Source organism: Salvelinus sp. IW2-2015, linkage group LG8 (assembly GCF_002910315.2).
Source record: "Salvelinus sp. IW2-2015 linkage group LG8, ASM291031v2, whole genome shotgun sequence".
In the NCBI taxonomy this organism is placed as follows: domain Eukaryota; kingdom Metazoa; phylum Chordata; class Actinopteri; order Salmoniformes; family Salmonidae; genus Salvelinus; species Salvelinus sp. IW2-2015.
The window spans coordinates 41,130,998-41,151,111 of NC_036848.1; the positions used below are offsets into that span (position 1 = coordinate 41,130,998).

Here is a 20,114-nt window from a genome sequence, read left to right on the forward strand (position 1 = left end):
CTACTAGACACATTTTTCCAAAACGAACTCTAAGCATACGGTGTGTGTTACACCTTGAAGGGCGAGGGTATATAATGTGGGAGCTAGGGGAGTATTGCTTCATCCAGCCCTACACTGAGATACAGCAGCCTCCTCGCCACTAATCCACTAATCCTCCAAAGGTGAGTTCCCTCAACCGGACTGATGCTCTAATTTAGGCTACAGACCACCAATGGTTTTCAGCATCAGCAACATGCAAAGATTTTTCTTTACTGCCTCCACGGAATACATTCAATAAAAATGAAGAGGGAAACGTTTCTATCTGGAATGCGTTTGGAATTGGAGTTTAAATAAAGCGAAAATTGGACTTAACGCACTTACCTGAGAGATGGAGATGGAGGACTTATGCCATGGTTTTGGCGCACGAGGAATCTCAGTTCGAGGACCACTCTGAATGATACTTACTGTCACTGGCAGACATGTCTTACTCAATGTTTCTTTCTTTACCAATGCTTCTTCTCCATCTAAATTGCCATGGACCTTCATGACAGTGAAAGTCCTATGTGAATCTTTCTGTGTGAATGGTTGAGAGACAGAATAGAAACAGGCTCCAGAGCTGGTAGAAATAGATGAAAGAGATGATCTGATAAACAGGTCTAGCAGACCTAAAGGTCATGGGTCAGCATACTACTGTATGGGCTTTGGCCTGCTGTAGTTTCTTGCATTGAGGCACTCTGCCTTTGAGCACAGATGAGCTACGTTTGGAACATAAACCTGTAAGCTACAGATAACACAGTACTAATGCTATTTATTATCCATTTAAATCCATTAATTCATTAAACAATTAGTAAATTAATGAAATAACATTTGGGAAAAGGTCTATCTACATATATATATATATATATATATATATATATGCCTGAGACAGTTTTCTTGACAATAGATGTGGTTATCAGAGTCAAAAGGTTAGTGGGCCCAAGTATTTTCTGTTGAATATTCATGTTCATGACTTTGAAAATGTCTCTCTCTCTCTTTTTCTCTTCACTTGTTTTCTCTCTCCCTACTTCTCAGAATCGAAAAAATGGCTTTCAAGGGAATGCTTAAGGACGAGGATATTGCTGCTGCCCTCCAGCATTGCGCAGGTGTGCTATACTTAATTCATTTATGACAATCAATGTCAGTTAAAGTGAAAGGGCCCATATTGACCATGTATAATCATCCATGAGCAGGTTGTGATGTTGAAATGACCACTGTGTTTATCCCTCACAGCTGCTGAGTCCTTCAACCACAAGGAGTTCTTCGCCAAGGTTGGCCTGGCTGGCAAGTCTATTGAGGATTTGAAGAAAGCCTTCTACTTTGTTGACCAGGACAAGAGTGGCTTCATTGAGGAGGATGAGCTCAAGTAAGTCTCACATTGATCCAGTTGATTCAGTTGTCAAAAGCTAACTTACTGTACAGTACAAGGCAACTTATTCCTGAGGAAGGCAGTTAACCCACTGTTCCCCGGGCGCCGAAGCCGTGGATGTCGATTAAGGCAGCCCAGTTGATTCAGTTGTCAAAAGCTAACTTACTATACAGTATAAGGCAACTCATTCTGTTGATTAATTTGCCAAAAGCTAACTTACTGTACAGTACAACGCAACACCACCCATGAAACTGAAATTAATACGAGTGCATATCTTGACTATTCCTTGATCTCCACTCACCAAGACTCATTTTAATTTGATCGCATAGGGATACTTAAACACACCCTTCAAATCAAATCACATTTCACTGGTTGCGTGCACATATTTTGCAGATGTTACCGCAGCTGCAGTGAAATGCTTATGTTTCTAGCTCCAACAGTGCGATATACCTAACAATACCAAACAATACACACAAAAAACAATAAAAATATAGAAATGACGAAATATGAGAATGAGCAATGTCAGAGACTGGAATATATATATACATATATATGTATATATATATCTATGTACCATCATATATATATATGTATATATATATATACTGTCTATACACCATCATATATATATATATGTATATGATGGTGTATAAACAGTATGGACAATATATGAATATAAAAGGTGTGTTCAGCAGTATTTATATAGTATGATCCATGACTACAATACAGTATATACATATAAAGTGGGTAAAACAGTATGTAAACATGAATAAAGTGACCAGTGTTCAATGACTATGTACATAGGGCAGCAGTCTCTAAGGTGCTCCTCTCTCTCCAGGCTGTTCCTCCAGACCTTCTCTGCTGGTGCCAGAGCTCTGACAGATAAAGAGACCAAGGCCTTCCTTGCGGCAGGAGATGCTGATGGTGATGGCATGATTGGAGTGGATGGTAATCAAATCACTTTTATACATTTCTATCAAACAAGCAACTATGTACTTGACCCTATCCAGTTGGCCAAGTAACTGTAACAAAAAACAATTTTTAGTAGCGCGTAACTACTTTTAAATGCCATGACATGTAGGAAATTAGGATTTTATGAGGATCATTTTTTTTTTCAAGTTCTCATCATGACCTGTCTTGCAATAACTGTTGTTGTTTCTTCCTTGTTTCCACAGAGTTCACCACCTTGGTGAAAGTATAAGTCATCTATCATTGGCTCGGTTTTCATAGAACCACAAGTCTGCTGTTGAGGTTGTCCTGGCTTGCTGCCTGTCAAATACTGCATCTTTTTTATATTCATTTTATTTATGAATGTCACCCCACACTCCCAAAGCGTGTTGACTGTTATGTTTTCTAACTACGTCAGCCGGTGTGCAAAAGTTTACCACCAGACCTTTGCACTTTTAGAAAATTTCAATAAATTTTCATTTGGATTAACAACGACTTTTGTTTTTAATGGTTTTTCATCTGACATTGAGTGTCACAGTTGAGCAAGTCCTTCGAAGAACTAAAGAAGGAATAAAATGTTATGTTTCTTTAGAATATTGGAGTATACAGGACTGATGCAGCACACACTAGCTACACCGGGATTCCCATCAGCATTACTCCACAGGGTACTGAGAAGTAACTGTATATAGTGACCTCTGCTATACATCATGTGAACATTTAGGTTCACAAAACAGGATCCACCTACTGGCACTGCATCTAGGAGACATATATATGTTCAGCTCTGGCACACTTATAGCTGGTTCAGAAAGACACAGATACTGACAGGGCCTCTCGGAGACATCTCTTTAGAGGGCTGGCCAGCTGGAGGATCTCTTGCATATGTTCAGTTAGAGCCAGCACATTGCAAAGGCCCCCAGCCAGCTCTTGGCTAGGGTTTCAGAACTCCCATGTTACAACGTTTTTGTTAATGAGGCACATTTATGAACAAGATTCTCTCCCTCAGCTATCAGACTGAGAAAATGTCATACTCGGTGACATAGAATAAGGCCATTTCTATTTATGTCGCGAGGGAGGGAAAAGTGAACAAATTGCACTCTGAACTTTTACTTGCAGATATTTGTTTACATGTAGAATGTACAGTAAATGTATTTAATTATTTGTATATGCTATTGATGACAAGGTGGGATTTAGTCCAAGGACCACCTCTAAGTGGAGTTTGGAATGTCAGAATGTCAGAATATTAGAATGTCCCACATCAGCTTGGATTCCTTCCTGATTTCAGCTGATAACGGGTTGTCCACTGTTCTGACACATCCATCTAACAACAACACTCATATTAAATAATGGCAGGAATAGATAAAAAGCACATAATCTAAGGGAGAAGATTTAAGGGGGAAACGCTTTAATCTTATTTGTGTCAAGATGGATTCCTCTACCTATCTGTGGGTAAAGGTCAGGGGTTAGGGGTCAAGCCGAACGCACCTGAGGATCAAGGATGGGGAGAGGAGTGACTGACTGATAAAAAGTATTGAATATGCTATTTCTATGTAATTACCATTTTCCCATGTAATTCTAGACCTGTTGAATTATGTACCATAAAATATAAACTGATGAGGTTGCCAGTTCTAAATCTATTTAAAGGGCCACTACTACTATGGCCAGTACACACACAAAGGTTTGGATAGTCTCTACACAACCATAGAAAAAGAACGGCAACAAACTGCATTCCATAGTTTATCCAGCTGGCCTTCTCAAACAAAAGTAACAAGTGCCACCTCAACAGTGCCACCTGCTACAGTATGAAACACATAGCATACGTACCAAATGGCACCCTATTCTTTCTATAGCGTACTACTTTTTATCAGGGCCCATAGAACTCTGGTCAAAAATAGTGCACTACTAAGTAGTGCCATTTGGGATGTAGACACATTAACCGTGTCACACACGTTACTGTATGTATACTCGTATGTGGACTCCTGCATCCAAAATGGCACCATCGAGAGCATTGTTAAAATTGAGTGATGTACAGTACAGTAGCCTAGGTATTGCGTAATGGCTCTCCCCAGATCTGAATGTTTGAATGATGATGGAAGTAGACCTATCACCTTTCACTGTTCTCGTAAATAGTAGCATAGCCATACTGAGAAACAGCCTGGAGGGGAGTAGGGGAGCTGAAAGGGACCAAAATAACACCAGGCACCCTTCAATTAGACAGAGGTGATGACTGACTCAATTTATCCTTTGTGCCAAATACATTCCTATGGGTGTCCCCTCTTCTCTCCCCTGAGCCACTGATTTAAAAAATATGTTTATTTTCTTATTATTTTACCTTTACTTTAACAGGGAGTCCCATTGAGACCAATGTCTTTTTCGCAAGGAAGCCCTGCATACACACAATTTACAAAATATAATATAATACAAATATACAAAATGACAAACTTGCTCAGGAAAAAGATTCACATTCCTCAGCAAAGAGGTCCCCAATTAACATTTTTAACCACCCAAAGGGCACCAGTACATCCAATTGTAGGGAAAGATGTGAAATATAGATTAATGATTCCATAAATTATTAGGCCCTAATTAGAGTTCTATGAGTACATTTTTTGCCAAATGTGCAAATCTTATATGACAGACAAAATAACCTATACAATTGTATATGACATTTTGGGCTAGATTTAGAATTATTTTGTTATTATGTTTCTTGAGCTTTTATTTTTATTTTCACCATATATCATGCACTTGTTAAAGTTTCAATGCTGTCATTTCCGTCTCAATATCAAATCATTTATGGGTAGCAATGAAGTACCCTACTGTGATTGTTTTCAATTCAAATTGACAAAAAGAAACAAAAATTGCTTCTTAGCAAAGAGCAATTTCTCAAGCAGGAGTGCTTGGACTGTCTGGGAGTGGTCTGAGTGGGGAGGGGAAAACTGAAAACGAGTTGTTTTTGGTAGAGAGGTTTGGAACTCTTTCTTATTATTCTATTAGCTAATTTGTCACCTGGTGATGTCACCAGGCAGGCCAAAATACCATCCCACTAAAACAGGCTGAAATTTCAGGCGTTCTTTTCAAAAATGATCTTACACTAAAAGGGCATTATCATAATTTTCAGAATTTCATAGTATTATTCCAACCTTATAGTGTGGCAAAATATTTAAAACAGAAAACTCACATTTCTGACAGCACAGGCTCTTAAAAACTTCTTCGGGATCGGTGGATTCCCTGTGGGACGGTTGAAAGAATACCATGCTATTGTTTGAGGAGAGTGCACAGTTTTGAACATGGAAAGTTATAAATAAACAAATTAGGCACATTTGAGCAGTCTTGATACAACATTTTGAACAGAAATGCAATGGTTCATTGATTCAATCTAAAACTTTGCACATACACTGCTGCCATCTAGTGGCCAAAATCGAAATTGCACCTGGGCTGGAATAATACATTTCTCTTGTATTTCAAAGATGATGGTACAAAAAAAATGCAAAAAAAGGTTGGTTTTTTCTGTGTATTATCTTTTACCAGATCTAATTTGTTATATTCTCCTACATTACTTTCACATTTCCACAAACTTAAAAGTGTTTCCTTTCAAATGGTACCAAGAAAATGCATATCTTTGCTTCAGGGCCTGAGCTACAGGCAGTTAGATTTGGGTATGTCATTTTAGGCAAAATTTAAAAACAGGGGCCATAATTCAATTGTGTTTAGCTTTTTCAATAACAAAACAAAAACGCTTTCAATGTTTTTAAATGATTTAACATGAAGACACGTCAGCCCTATTATAATTAGCCAAGTAATTCAAGTGTCTGTTTTCTCCCGAAGCGTAATACAGCACCTTACACCTATGGCCATAAATCATGGGCTCTACTTTTGTTAGACAGATACATGCACAACAACTCATTCCAGACATTTTGCGCGTGCCAATTACGCACTGAGACGGAGCAACTCAGTCGTAAATTAGGCCTATGAACTGTTAAACTTGATAGCTGTTGATGGATTTTGTTAAACAGACCGTAAAACATAAATAAAAGCCCAAATAAGTATTTCAATGTTAGTCTACAACTGTTTTTTACGACGCATGTGACAAATACAATTTGATTTGAAATCAAAACATTTTTATATATATATATGTATATATATGAAAGTCGAAGCCAACAAAAGATGCAGAAACATCTGCGTATAAAGTGAAGTATTCAATAACTACAAATCTAATTGATCTAATATTGTCATCAGTATGGATTTTCACACAATATAAATCTGCATCAGCGGCAAATCTATGTAATCTATACCAGCGTATATTATTAGCCCGATTTAATATTAAGCACTTTTGCAAACAAGTACCATTTAAGCATCTTCATGTATGTAGATATAAATAGAAAGGACACTGACTACTGGACACATTTTCAACCAACTGCTTTGCATGCGGTGTCTATTACATTTTGCCTCATATTTCGGGTGAGTAGGGTATATAAGGTCGAGGGCTTGAGCAGGGGGGCTTACACCAGTCGGCAGAATCATCTTTGCGAATCCACTCAAGCCTTAAAGCCAAACCTGAGGTGAGTCTGTTGCAGAGGGATGAATCTTCGTCTTGTCAGGTCGACAACATCTTGCATGTATCTTCAACCCTTCGGCTTTACTACACCTTACTATGGAACTGAACATGGAGGAAGCATCTACTATAAAGGCCATCTCAATTAAAGAAACGCAGGACACGTGTTTTGCCTTTGGAATAATCAAGGAACCAAATGGAATGACTAGGCTACATCATTGGGATGATATATCGTTCACTGCCTGCAAATCCAGGTTTTGGAATAGAGGACTGTCCATCCTGATGCTCTCTGTTGTGTGAACCTATCCTAACCAAAATATCAAAAACTAAGCAAAAGAACTAACATTAACCAAAATAACCAAAACCAACTAAAAAAAACAAAAAGAACCAAAACTAACCAAAATAACCAAAACCAACTAAAAAAAACAAAAAGAACCAAAACTAACCAAAATAACCAAAACTAACTCAAACTAACCAAAAGAACCAACACTGACCAAAATAACCAACTCTAACTAAAAGATCCAAAACTACCCAATAACCAAAAATAACTCAAATAACTAAAACTAAGCAAAATGGAATAATAGAACTTGATTTTCAGATGTTAATAACAGCACAATAACTATGTTAACTACAACAACTATGTTATTACCATTTATATTATTAGGAAATGCAATGGTTTAATATAGGGTGGTTCAATCTTCCAAATATCCAACTCTGATAAAGGACAGAGATTCAGCATACTGAAATCAGTCATTGCGGTTGCTGTGCAGAAGCAGGTGATGAACAGAAAAACATTTGCTTTGCTGTAACTGATCTTCTCTGCTGTCTCCCCAGCTAAACATGTCCTTCGCCGGTCTTAACGATGCTGATGTTGCTGCAGCCCTCGCTGCTTGCACAGGTAAACCTCTTATAGATGCCTCAGTTCACTTTCTACTCTCTCTCTCTATTTTAGGATCTCTGTGTTTGTGGGCAAGATTGTATATAGCAGGCTTCTTTAATTTTTGTGGTTGATGAGGAGAGAGATGAGAGGGATATAGCACAGAAAAGAGTGGCTAGACCGCAATATTGAACCGTTGCCTCCAGGGGAGTGTGGTCCAGTCTGGGGGAAGCAGCTCTACCACTAGACTAGCCATGGGCAAGCGGGCACAGCCCTGGCACAGCAGTATTGTTAGGTATATTTGTAACTGTGAAATCCTCATTTTAATGGATAACTGATCTCCCCACAGCTGCTGACTCCTTCAACCACAAGGCTTTCTTTGCCAAGGTTGGCCTGGCTGGCAAGTCCAACGATGATGTGAAGAAGGCCTTCTACGTCATTGACCAGGACAAGAGTGGCTTCATTGAGGAGGATGAGCTCAAGTAAGTACCCCTCTGATATTACACTCATCATATAACACCTTTGATCATGTTTCTTAGAGTGAATGTTCCCTTTATAGGGCTTGACTGATTGTTAAGTGTGGGGGCAAAAAAAGGACGTCACTTTAAACCTACCCCTCTGTAGAGAACGGGGTGCCTATTTCTGTCTCAGCAATAGAGTCCCCTCCCCCAAAATATAAGTAGAGCAGGAAAGCATCAGCACAGTCTTTGCTTATTGCCTGTTTGTTCTGTATCCATCCAGGCTGTTCCTGCAGAACTTCTCTGCCTCTGCCAGAGCCCTGACTGACGCTGAGACCAAGGCTTTCCTGGCTGACGGGGACAAAGATGGTGATGGCATGATTGGAGTTGATGGTGAGGATTATTCCTTTTTGGAATTTGGGAACGTTATTGCAAGTCTTCGCAATCTCAGTTGAAATTGAAAATGAAATGTTGAGCAATAAATTATTGAACCATTCATATTATTAATACAAAAAATGGTGCGTTCACTTTTGCAGAGTTCGCTGCCATGATCAAGGGATAAATGAAGACCTGACCAACACCTCTTGATCTGAAGGAACAACTTGACCCAAGACATCCCCCTTTTCATCTTAACACTTTTATACACGTGACTGTTACTGTGTCTGAAATGACACCCTTTCCCAGGCATAATGCAATACCTTTTCCCAGAGCTGATGGGCAAAAGTAGTGCACTATATTGGGAACAGGGGGTCATATCAGACACAGCCTGTGACTGTCTACCCATAGTGCATCTTTCTGTCCACTATGAATGTAAATGTAGCGTGGCTGTGTCTCTCCCCTGTCCTCATTAATTTGAGTTTTGCTTTAGTGTCCAATCAATGATGCACTTTTTGGGAAATGGACGTCAGACGATATATAGAAAAGAATAAACGTTCTTTTTCAATATGGTGTCTCATCTTTTCTTTACAGTTTGCTTTAATGTTCAGTACCACTCCACATGAGAGTATCTATTTAGACTAGAGGGGAATTTTGTCATCACCTGACCGGTCCATACACACAGTTCGGGTCAGTAGGATGGTGCGAAGAGAGTATATTGTTAAGCATCCTCTTACATGATAAATAGCAGCTATTTATCAGCAAACATATCAACACATAGTAACTAAGATGAGGAGATGAGAGATCAATGGTTGTCCATTGATTTTCTTTTGAGAACTGGAACAGTCATGTGTCATATAGTAACTAACATTAAGTGGCTACACCTCCAGTCATGTATATTTCTGAGTCACTAAGACAGAATAGATCTTCCTGATAGCCAATAGAGAGCGTCACTCTAGCATAGGTGGGATTGCAAATTCACATTTTACAGCGGCCCCTGTGCACATACCCTACCGTCCTTCAATCCACCGCTGCCATTCATGAGTTTTGGCAAAAGAGATTTGTTCATCAGTAATAATTCCATGGCAGTTGTAATCAGTTGCCAGCCTGGCTGACGCGACCCAAGTGACCACACAGGAAGAGCTGTGACTTACTCGTCTGGACAGCAGGCTGTTTATTAATGCAATATTCACTCAGAAAATTGAGCAAAAGCATTGATTAGTTCTCTCAAATGTATTTTTCTTCTGGTGTGTGAGACCTCTTGTTGTTTGGATTTGAAAATCCAACAGTAGTAATGGAAGGGGGGACCACTCTGGGGTTGTGTGGGGCTGTGCCTGTGGCTGTTTGAGTGGGAAAGTCCAGAGGAGAACCAACCTGTAAAAGCACAGCCCCCATAATTATCAATGTATCGTACTGACAACATAAAAATAGTCTTTCCAGACTCTAAAGTCAGGAGGACTTTGAGTTAGGTGTCAGCCAGACTAATCAGTTGCAGGAGAAAGATTCAATCCAATGTCCATAAACTAAGCCAATTTCCTCGAGAGGTAAATTCTAACCTAGTCAATAGTTCCTGATAGCAACTCTACAGGTGGGATTGCAAATGAAATGTCCATAAACGCATGCAAAACATAACTTTCCAGACGCTATCTTTGCCCATTTATTATCAGCAAAGATTTTAAAAACAGACTGCAACAATTTCATACAGGCAGATGTAATTACTAGGCTCTCCAAACATGTGCCAAAGATGGTGGATTATAAAGATGATGCAAAAAGGCCTTTTACCATTGAAAAAAATGTTCACAGTTCTGGTCTATTTCTACCATGCACCAACCAGAAAAACGGCCTATGGAATGTAACACTGTTTCTATCATCTATGCCTGTGCCATAGAGATAGTTAGAGGATGCAACATTGTGATCGTGTTCCCCAGCTCAAACGTTGCATGCATCAACCAATGGTTGTGTGCAACGTCATCGGCTGTGCCGTCCGGATTGCTATAACATATGATGTGGTTAGCTGATATGTAAAATACCTATCCAGGCGTTGCAAGATCTGGCATTCGTCAGCAATCTCTGGGCAGTGGAACATGTTCTATATCTGTCCCGTTATGGCGTCTGTGAGAGCATGGGCAGCGCTATTAGGGCCATCTCCATTTTGAAACAGTCAATTATCTCTTTCTACTACTTCTATGTTGGTAAACAAACTGAAAGGGTATATACTGCCACCTGGAGGATGTTTTTGGAACCGTTATAAAGCCAAAGTTGCAGTTATGGAATGTTTGCTCACGAGTGTAATTCATTGGCTGATTTCTCCTGGTGAACTGAATGGCATTATATGATCTTTCTTTAACCCATAAGAAGTCCCACCCAGTTGAGTACTTCAAAATGGTGAAAGTCCTCAATGGTGCTGCCCCTGCTAAAATGGGCTTTTGGGCACTTGAGTCCTCTATCTATCTCTATGGTCTGTGCATCCCTACTTATTGGTCACCTGTGTGCCTATAGGGTACACATGACCAGTGAACAATAACCCGTGCCTCTAGTGTAGGCCTACAAGGCTAAAGACAGAAAAACTATACACAACACAAGAACCACATTAGTAGGCCAAAATTGCCCCCGAAATATTCAAAGGAGTCATGGCCAATTATTCACTGTTATATATGCTTATTAAATATCAATAAGGGATGAGTCTGATTTCTATTTAATTTCTAAACCCCACATTGATTCCAGTTTGATTCAGGCGCCATGTTGAGGGCTCTGCATTAGCAGCAAAAAAACACTAGGTAGTGTCCAAGTCAAACGATCTGAAGCCAGAGGCACTGTCTGGCATTGAATAAAGCTGTCTTTTTGTGATGTAAGTTTCACAAACCTGTTATGCAGTCCAGTTTCCATGACATAGCTGTGCAATTGGTTTTTGGCCTTTACATACGTATTTTCACTTATCATCAGGATTCCCATCATGTAACAAGATCTGTCAATCAAGAGATTAATGGTTGGTAAAAGGTTGGACTGGGTTTGGGGTCGAGTATAATGGAGAATAATAATTCCCTTGGTCCTCATTATATATGTATCTTCCCTCCACCTTCATTTTGTCCTGACTAAATCAAGTCATGAGAGATACTGCTGCTGCGTCTGATGTTTTGAGAGCCTCCACTGCTATGTTACACATCCCTCACCGCAGCCAAGCTGGTTGTTATAGCGACCAGGTGGAATCACCAGCACAGTGCAGGTTGAGTGAATTTATCTTCACAAGGAAGAATACTGTGTGTGGGCTATTCACCTTTACAGGGAAATTGAACACTGTTTGGTAGCCTGAGAGTTTAACAAGGCCATACAGTAAAGAGATTCAGTACATAGCGCAAACATTTCATACTGTTTTATTCTAACCATTTCCTGCATGTTCATAAACTAAAATCACCTTTTGAAATAAGCAAGTCTAAAACAGTAAAATAATGTGTACAGTAGCCTTAAACCACTTGCACTAAGTACTGAGCTTAAGATATACACTACATGGCCATATACACTAGGGCTCTGTACAATCTCAACAAATAATTTTTGTATGGACCTTGCTTTGTGCATGGGGGCATTGTCATGCTGAAACAGGAAATGGCCTTCCCCAAACTCTTTTTCAACTAAGTTGGCAGCACAGAATCATCTAGAATGTCATTGTATGCTTCAGTGTTAAGATTTCCCTTCACTGGAACTAAGGGGCCTAGCCCAAACCATGAAAAACCGCCCCAGACCATTATTCCTCCTCCACCAAACTTTACAGTTGGCACTGTGCATTTGGGCAGCTAGCGTTCTCCTGGCATCTGCCAATCCCAGATTTGTCCGTCGGACTGCCAGATGGTGAAGCGGGATTCATCACTCCAGAGAATGCGTTTCCACTGCTCCAGAGTCCAATGGCGGCTAGCTTTACACCACTCCAGCCAATGCTTGGCATTGCGTATGGTGATTTTAGGTTTGTGTGCGGCAGCTCGGCCATGGAAACCAATTTCATTAAGCTCCCGACGAATAGTTATTGTGCTGAAGTTCCCTCCAGAGGCAGTTTGGAACTCGGTAGTGAGTGTTGCAACCGAGGCCAGACAATTTTTATGCGCTACTCCTAGAAATGTTCACTACACAATAACAGCACTTAACCGGGGCAGCTCTAGCAGGGCAGAAATTTGATGAACTGACTTGCTGGAAAGGTGGCATCCTATGACCAGGCAATTCTAATGCCAAAGTTTGTCTATGGAGATTGCATGACTGTGTGCTCGATTTTATACACCTGTCGGCATGGGTGTGGCTGAAATAGCTGAATCCACACATTTTTAAGGCGTGTCCACATACTTTTGTATATAGTGTATCAGATAATCTGGCCCCATCTGCTCCCACTTGGTTTTTGATAGAATAGTAGGGGAATGTAACGGCGGTCCTCCTCCTCTTCTACCGAAAAGGAGGAGTATTGATCGAACCAAGGCGCAGTGGAGTTTGAACACATATTTATTAAACGAAAACACGAACTTAACTAAACTAACAAAACAACAAACGGTGTAGACAGACCTATACGACGAACTTACATAAAACAAGAAGAACGCACGAATAGGACAAAAAGACTACACAAACCGAACAAACCGTAACAGTCCCGTATGGTGCAAACAATACACAGACACGGAAGACAATCACCCACAACGAACACTGTGACAACGCCTACCTAAATATGACTCTTAATTAGAGGAACGCCAAACACCTGCCTCTAATTAAGAGCCATACCAGGCAACCCAAAAACCAACACAGAAACAGAAAACATAGAATGCCCACCCAACCTCACGTCCTGACCAACTAACACACAAAAACTAACAGAAATAGGTCAGGAACGTGACAGGGAATTAATATTTTGGGACTACTTGGGCAATGCCAATTTTTATCTTCTAATGGATCTGTCAATAAGTGTTTCTATTGATGATTTGTTAATATTATTTATCAATGTTAAATACCTACATAATTTGTTACCAATAAGACTATAGGTCAAATATGTATATTTACACGTGGTGGGGGGAGAGAGAGAGTGAGAGACAGAGAGAGATGCGTAAAACTCTTGTCTGCCTGCTATAGCAAAAGGGCGGTACAGGTTTCAGTATTTACACGCATCAACCAGTCAAGGCAAATATTTAAATAGTAGGTTAACGGTTAATTAGTTAGGTAAGCAATTCGGAAGTGGCCTGGCTGTGAGAATTTGATACACGGACAGGTAACTCAAGCATCGCAGATTTTCTGTGTTTCCAGTCCATATATAAATTCTAATCGGCAGTCATCAGTCACCACAAAGCCTTACATATATATTCTGGTTTGGGCACCGGCGAGGCAAGATCATCAAAGCGGTGAGTAGGATAAAGGACTGATCGAGTTTTTGGTGTGATGTGTGCGTGTGGTTACTTTGCCGACCGAGTGAGTGATGCTCAGGTGCGGCTCAGATGATACACCGCAGAGGAAGTTGCAGGTCCATTTACCTGGCTGAAACTCTTAGGTCATTTTTCTCGGAATTTGTGATTTTAACAGGATTTTTGTTTTATGGTTTTCCAGAAGTAGCCAATACCTTTCTTAATCCACTTTGTAGTCACAATTACGCATCTGCTTCCATAAATGTTGTTGCGTGTTTATCGACAGTAACATTTTTGCCAGGTAATTTCAAATCGTTTACATCAGACGAATCGTATCGAGCAGCCAGATTACGCTAAAGCAGACAGAACAGGGACATCAACATCAGTCAAATTGACATCAACAGATTATCAGAGCAAGGAGAGGGAAGAGGTTGACAGAGAAAAACAAACTAAAGCAGTCGGTTTTAGAAATCAAAGTCTCGTAGGGAGAGAGAGGGAAATATAGGTAGGTTTGAACGTATTATGTGTTGTTCAATTCAGTGCAGTGTTGTTTGTTGTGGTTACTTGAAATGAATTGATTTGAGAAATATTCAGAAGAATATTCTTAAGAAATTGATGTGTAGCATTGCCTTGCATTGTGTAACATTGCATACATTGTATTTATTTATTTTATGTTAAGATACATTTCGTATCAAGGCATTATTATTGGCATAGCCTACTGTACATCCTTACGTAATCCAGCTGCTTTTTTCAATGAATGCAGTCTGGGATTACTGATTGATATTCTCTAAATGAATAGACTGGACCTGACTCTTTGAACAGCCTGTGTGTGGGTGTGTGTGTGTGTGTGTGTGTGTGTGTGTGTGTGTGTGTGTGTGTGTGTGAATAATTTACTCCGTTGTTCCTCTGTCCAATAGGATTAATATGTCACTCACTTCTATCCTTTCCGCGGAGGCTATTGAGAATGCCGTCAAGGAGTTCCAAGGTAGGTCTTACCTCAGGACTGCCTGATAGAGTTATTGAGAAAGAGAGAGAGAGAATGACAGAGAATGAGAGAGAGAATGAGAGAAAAACAGAGAGAGGAGAGAGATGGTAGGGTTGTAACAGACTATGATCATGTACTGTAGAGAGTTATTGTTAGTCAGAAGAGAGTGCTTCCTACTCAGTAGTAGGCTGGCAGTCGCCCACAGACTATTGCACTAGAATTTAGCATCCTGAGGATGGGTTTAGTCCATATGCTGGGGTGAAAAGGACTCTTTAAGAAGAGTGTCTGTGTGCCAGCCTGTAAAGAGAGAGACACACAGGGATAAATCTCCAGTCTGGACTGCACCACGCTATCTTTTAAGCTCATCAGGGAGTCAACCTTGCCTGAACTCTAACCCGGGTGTGTATGCGCGCTGTGTGCATGCATTGGTTCATTTATGGGTGCATGTGTTCTCCCTCACTCCCTTCAGCCCCAGACTCCTTCAGCTTTAAGAAGTTTTCCCAGCTGTGTGGCCTGACCTCCAAGTCTCCCAAAGAAGTCAAAGATGTCTTCCAGATCCTTGACGATGACAACAGTGGCTTCCTCGAGGAGTCAGAGCTCAAGTATGACATTTGGAGTAATCCTTTAGACGGAGGAACACTTTCCTGTGCTTCCTGTAATGATAATACATGGGCGTTTTACTGACACCTTTATTCAAAGTGACTTACCGTTAACACATAAATTCATTTGGCTATATGTGGCCCCGGTGGGATTCAAAGCTACAACTGTTCCAATTAGCAGATGCTTTTACCCATAACAACTCACAGTAGAGTGAGCACATACCATACATTTTTATGAAGATTACTTTATCCCTGTGGGAATTGAACCCATGACCTTGGCTTTGTCAGCGGCACACTCTTAGCAGATAATCCACACAGGACCACCAACTGTGCCGGCGGCAACCTGGTGAGCCATCAGAACCACAGAGAGCATTTCGAAATGTATGCTGAGTGACAGGAGACTTAATAATATTTAATACAATGACCTATTTTCTGTTGCAAGCGCAACAAATGTCAATGAGATCAAATTCTACAATTCCACTCCCCTGTCATTTTAATGGAAGGCTACCATTAAGCCTGACTATAATCCATGGGTAAAAAACTATAATTATTATATATTTGCATTATATAATGCGCTATCTACATTATATAAATGTGCCAGCCAGCTGAACTTAGGACACCAACTGTATGACCCAAGTGCAATTGAGTTCATGGATGGATGCAGTATAGCAGAGTTTTCACTCAATTCACTTTCCCTCACCTCCTATGAGAATGCATATAGAGACTGTGCAGCAAAAAAAAGACTATATTGTTACAAAGCTGGCAAGAGACCAGGCTGAGCATTGTGCCAGAGAGTAGAACATTTGATGTTTCGGCTATATAACCTAGCTGTATTACTTTCAATCCTTGTTAAACTGGAACCAAATAACCTTTATGCCTAAAAGGGCTGTGCTGGAACACAAGTTGTGTGTGTGTGTGTGTGTGTGTGTGTGTGTGTGTGTGTGTGTGTGTGTGTGTGTGTGTTGTGGTGTGTGTGTGTGTGTGTGGGTGGGTGTGTGGGGTGTGTGTGTGTGTGTGTGTGTGTGTGTGTGTGTGTGTGTGTGTGTGTGTGTGTGTGTGTGTGTGTGTGTGTGTGTGTGTGTGTGACAGACACATGGTACAGTATGTGTAAGGCTCACATAATGCTTGTATATGTGTGGTGTGTATTATGATTGTGTGTACTCTGTTTGTGTGTGTGTACTTCCCTAGGTTCTTCCTGCAACGGTTTGTCCCCGGGGCGCGGACGCTGACGGACGCTGAGTGTAAAGGCTTTCCTGTCTGCAGCTGATGATGACAACGATGGCAAGATCGGAGTAGAAGGTGAGTGGCTTTCTGCAATAACCTGCAGGCTGGGGTATTATCATGAGCCAATTGGTAAGGCTGTTCGTATTTCCTTGTCGGGATTTTGATGAGCAGAAGACCAAGACTCTCTGAGATCCACTATACATTTTGGGAGTCTCTTGGTTTTGACGGTTTTCCAAGAGAAAAGATAAAGAAGGCTAAAATTTCAATCAAATAGTTTAAAGTTCTTTCCTGTTCTTGTGTGGAAGACTACTATTGAATCTAAGCCAACATTCACAAACTTGGCGTTGGCCATGACTAGGTCTTTCTTCATATGTATGGCAATGTATGGCTATGTGTATTTTGTAATATGAGATTAACGTTATGCTCTTTAGAGTTGTAATCCGCCCTGACCACTGTCAACTCAGATGTATGGCTTTTAGTAAGGGCCCTGAGTTGGCAGAAGAGAGTATGGATAGAGGATGAGCGGTAGAGACACTAGATGTTTCAGGTCAAGAGGAAGGCATTGGGACAGCCCTTGTAGAGTATACTGTATATAGAGTAGTGTTTGTGCGCTCGTGTGTCTATATTCCCGTATGTTTTGTGCTAGGTTGTGAGGGTGACAAAAACAAATTGTGGAGCTTATACAGATGCTCTTAATGGCAATGCTAGTTGGCCTCATTGGCAAGCAGAGATCCAGAAGTCACAGCCTCCAGTAGACCAGGGTTCAAATAGTATTAGAAACCTTTCATATACTTTTAGCGTTTGATTGAGCCTACATGGAGTGCCAGATGGGCGAAGTTTGCACTTTTGGGTCTATTCCATTGATCCCAATACCCCAGACAAGCTCAATCAAACACAGCTAAAGTAATCAAAAGATTTCAAATACTATTTGAACCCTGGTCTGGTCCTCCAGATGCTATATTAATGGCTACCAGCCAGATTTTAGCAATATCTAGGGCTGCATAGACTGGCTGGGCTGGGATTGCATAACCGGATGAAGGAATTAGACAGCGTCTAAACATTATTTCAATCTCTGGTTCCAAACCAACTATTTGGTTCAGGGTCATTTTGTCAGCTTTTTGGCACTTCCCTCTGTTGAAGGAATAACAAACAAAAAATACCTTTTACAAGTGTTTGTATTATGTAAGGTTTGAATTCGATGTTGTTCTGCTTAATCCCACATATTTTTGACAAGGGAGCAAATTCATTCTGTGAAAAACACTAATGTATGCACATGATGGTATGCATAAGATGATTACAAGGTTGGATTGCGAATAAGCTACAAACTGATTTACATTAATATTTTTGGTCATATTGCAAATTGTAATCCAATCATGTAAATTGCGTAGATTATGCTTTCAAACCAGACAAAACACAGCAACCAAAACACTAATGGTGAATTCTCATTAAAGAACCCATACTGTTTCATATGTAGGCCAAAGAGGGTTTAGTTATAGGCTTTCTGTTCAAGTGATTTAGATAATGACCAACATTTCCAAAAGGCTGTTTTGATGTCGCTCATCTCTGAATGTTCATATTCTAATCCATAATTGGAACTCATCTCAGAATCTTTCTCTCCTGCCACAGAATTCCTGATCATGGTCCAGTCCTGAGAGTTCCATGGGAGCCTGGAGAGCAGCAGGTGTTCATTCTCCTCTCCTTCCTCCAGCCTCAGCCTCCAACTTCCAGACTCCAGTCAACTTCCTCAAGCCTACAGCAACCTCCATTCCCAGGAAATTGTTTTTCTTTGTTGAAAGAAAAGGCAAATAAATTGTTTTATTTTTTCAGAGCCCCTCTCTTATTCATCCATGAAACCATTTTTACTTGCCTTTTGATCACGTTCTAGGAGGTTGTATAGCTGCGTCGCCCCATATTTCCTTCCAATGCACACTACATTGTCAATCAAAAAGATGAATAAACACATTGTAACTTATTGTGGCGAATTGCATTTTTCTTTCAAACACAACTGCTGAACATTTGCATCTGTTAAATTCCTGTATTGTAACCATACAATAGATGCCATGTAAGGAAGTGCTATATGTTACAATGAACTGAATGTGCACATAACCCTTGAGAGAGTGCATAATTAAATGTAGAATTTCTGCTAATCCTGACTGGAAATCAATTTAATGCACTATTACTTTGTTACTTAGTGTTACCTAAAATGTTAACATACATGGAGAGCTGCTATGTTAGTTGTAACATTGTGTAACACGGTTCTGTCCATCCGAATCACATTATGAATACACTACAGCTTGTATGACCCAGTGGTCTGTCTTAGCTGTGTAAAGCTCACATCATGTTTACAATGGTTAGCATCATCGCCAGCTCAGGTTGGTTTCCCAGCAACATCCCACCTATACATAGAGCTACTGCACATTAAACGAAAAACAAGATACCATTGAGGTGCCCATTCAGACAACTGGGTCAAAGGAGTAAGTGAAAACCTTGCCTGCTGTTTCTGTCAATCAAGTGTAAAGAGCTGTTCTGTTGTATTTCCCTCAGTGTTTAGAGTAAGTATCTAGTAAAAGTGAGACGGTGACCTTACCAGTCTATCTCTAGCTATATTGGGTAACACCTTGTGTCGGCTACACCACATTAGGTGTGTGTGTGTGTGTATGTTTTTGGGACAGCTGTCATAAAGGGCTAATGATCAACACTGAGCATAAAATTATTCCATTGAATTTAGAAGATTTGTTTTTATATATTTATTTGAATATTTGATAATTAGGTGATTCATGTATTAATAGTTTACTGAAAATAACCTTGTTTATTCTTCAGTTTCATCAGAACAATAGAAACCTTATTTTGTGATTGATAGAAAAGTCAATAATTCATAAAGGGATCTTGCTCATTGTTTGTTGTAACGGCTGTCGTCCTCTTCTTCCTCTGAAGAGGTGTAGCAAGGATCGGACCAATACGCAGCGTGGTAGGTGTCCATATTTTAATAGGGAAAACTGAACATGAACACAAAACCGTGAACAAACCGAAAGAGTCCCGTGTGGCACAAACACTGACACAGGAAACAATCACCCACAAAATACCCAAAGGACATGCCTGCCTAAATATGGTTCCCAATCAGAGACAACGATAAACACCTGCCTCTAATTGAGAACCAATCTAGGCAACCATAGACTTACATAAACACCTAGAATGAACACAACCCCATAAATCTACAAAAAAAAACCTAGACAGTACAAACACCCTAGACGAGACAAAAACACACAAACCACCCTCGTCACACCCTGACCTAACCAAAATAATAAAGAGAACAAAGATAACTAAGATCTGGACATTTGTCCAGGAGTAGATCTGGAATAAC

General features: G+C 40.2%; 2 protein-coding genes and 1 pseudogene across 2 annotated transcripts; all 3 read left to right on the forward strand.

Moving 5' to 3' along the window:
* The first annotated feature begins 76 nt into the window (after positions 1-76).
* On the forward strand, positions 77-2,824 carry LOC111967944 (parvalbumin-2). The gene is made up of 5 exons (XM_023993402.2): positions 77-161; positions 1,051-1,121; positions 1,249-1,381; positions 2,223-2,332; positions 2,560-2,824. The coding sequence occupies exons 2-5, from the start codon at positions 1,061-1,063 to the stop codon at positions 2,583-2,585; spliced, it is 330 nt and encodes a 109-aa protein (XP_023849170.1). The 5' UTR covers positions 77-161; positions 1,051-1,060; the 3' UTR covers positions 2,586-2,824.
* Positions 2,825-6,802: 3,978 nt separating this feature from the next.
* Positions 6,803-9,156, forward strand: LOC111967945 (parvalbumin beta 2). Its single transcript, XM_023993403.2, has 5 exons — positions 6,803-6,885; positions 7,713-7,776; positions 8,105-8,237; positions 8,497-8,606; positions 8,750-9,156. Exons 2-5 carry the CDS (start codon positions 7,719-7,721, stop codon positions 8,773-8,775), a joined length of 327 nt encoding a protein of 108 aa, XP_023849171.1. The 5' UTR covers positions 6,803-6,885; positions 7,713-7,718; the 3' UTR covers positions 8,776-9,156.
* A 4,521-nt stretch (positions 9,157-13,677) lies between these two features.
* On the forward strand, positions 13,678-18,496 carry LOC111967946 (parvalbumin, thymic CPV3-like; annotated as a pseudogene).
* Positions 18,497-20,114: the final 1,618 nt, after the last annotated feature.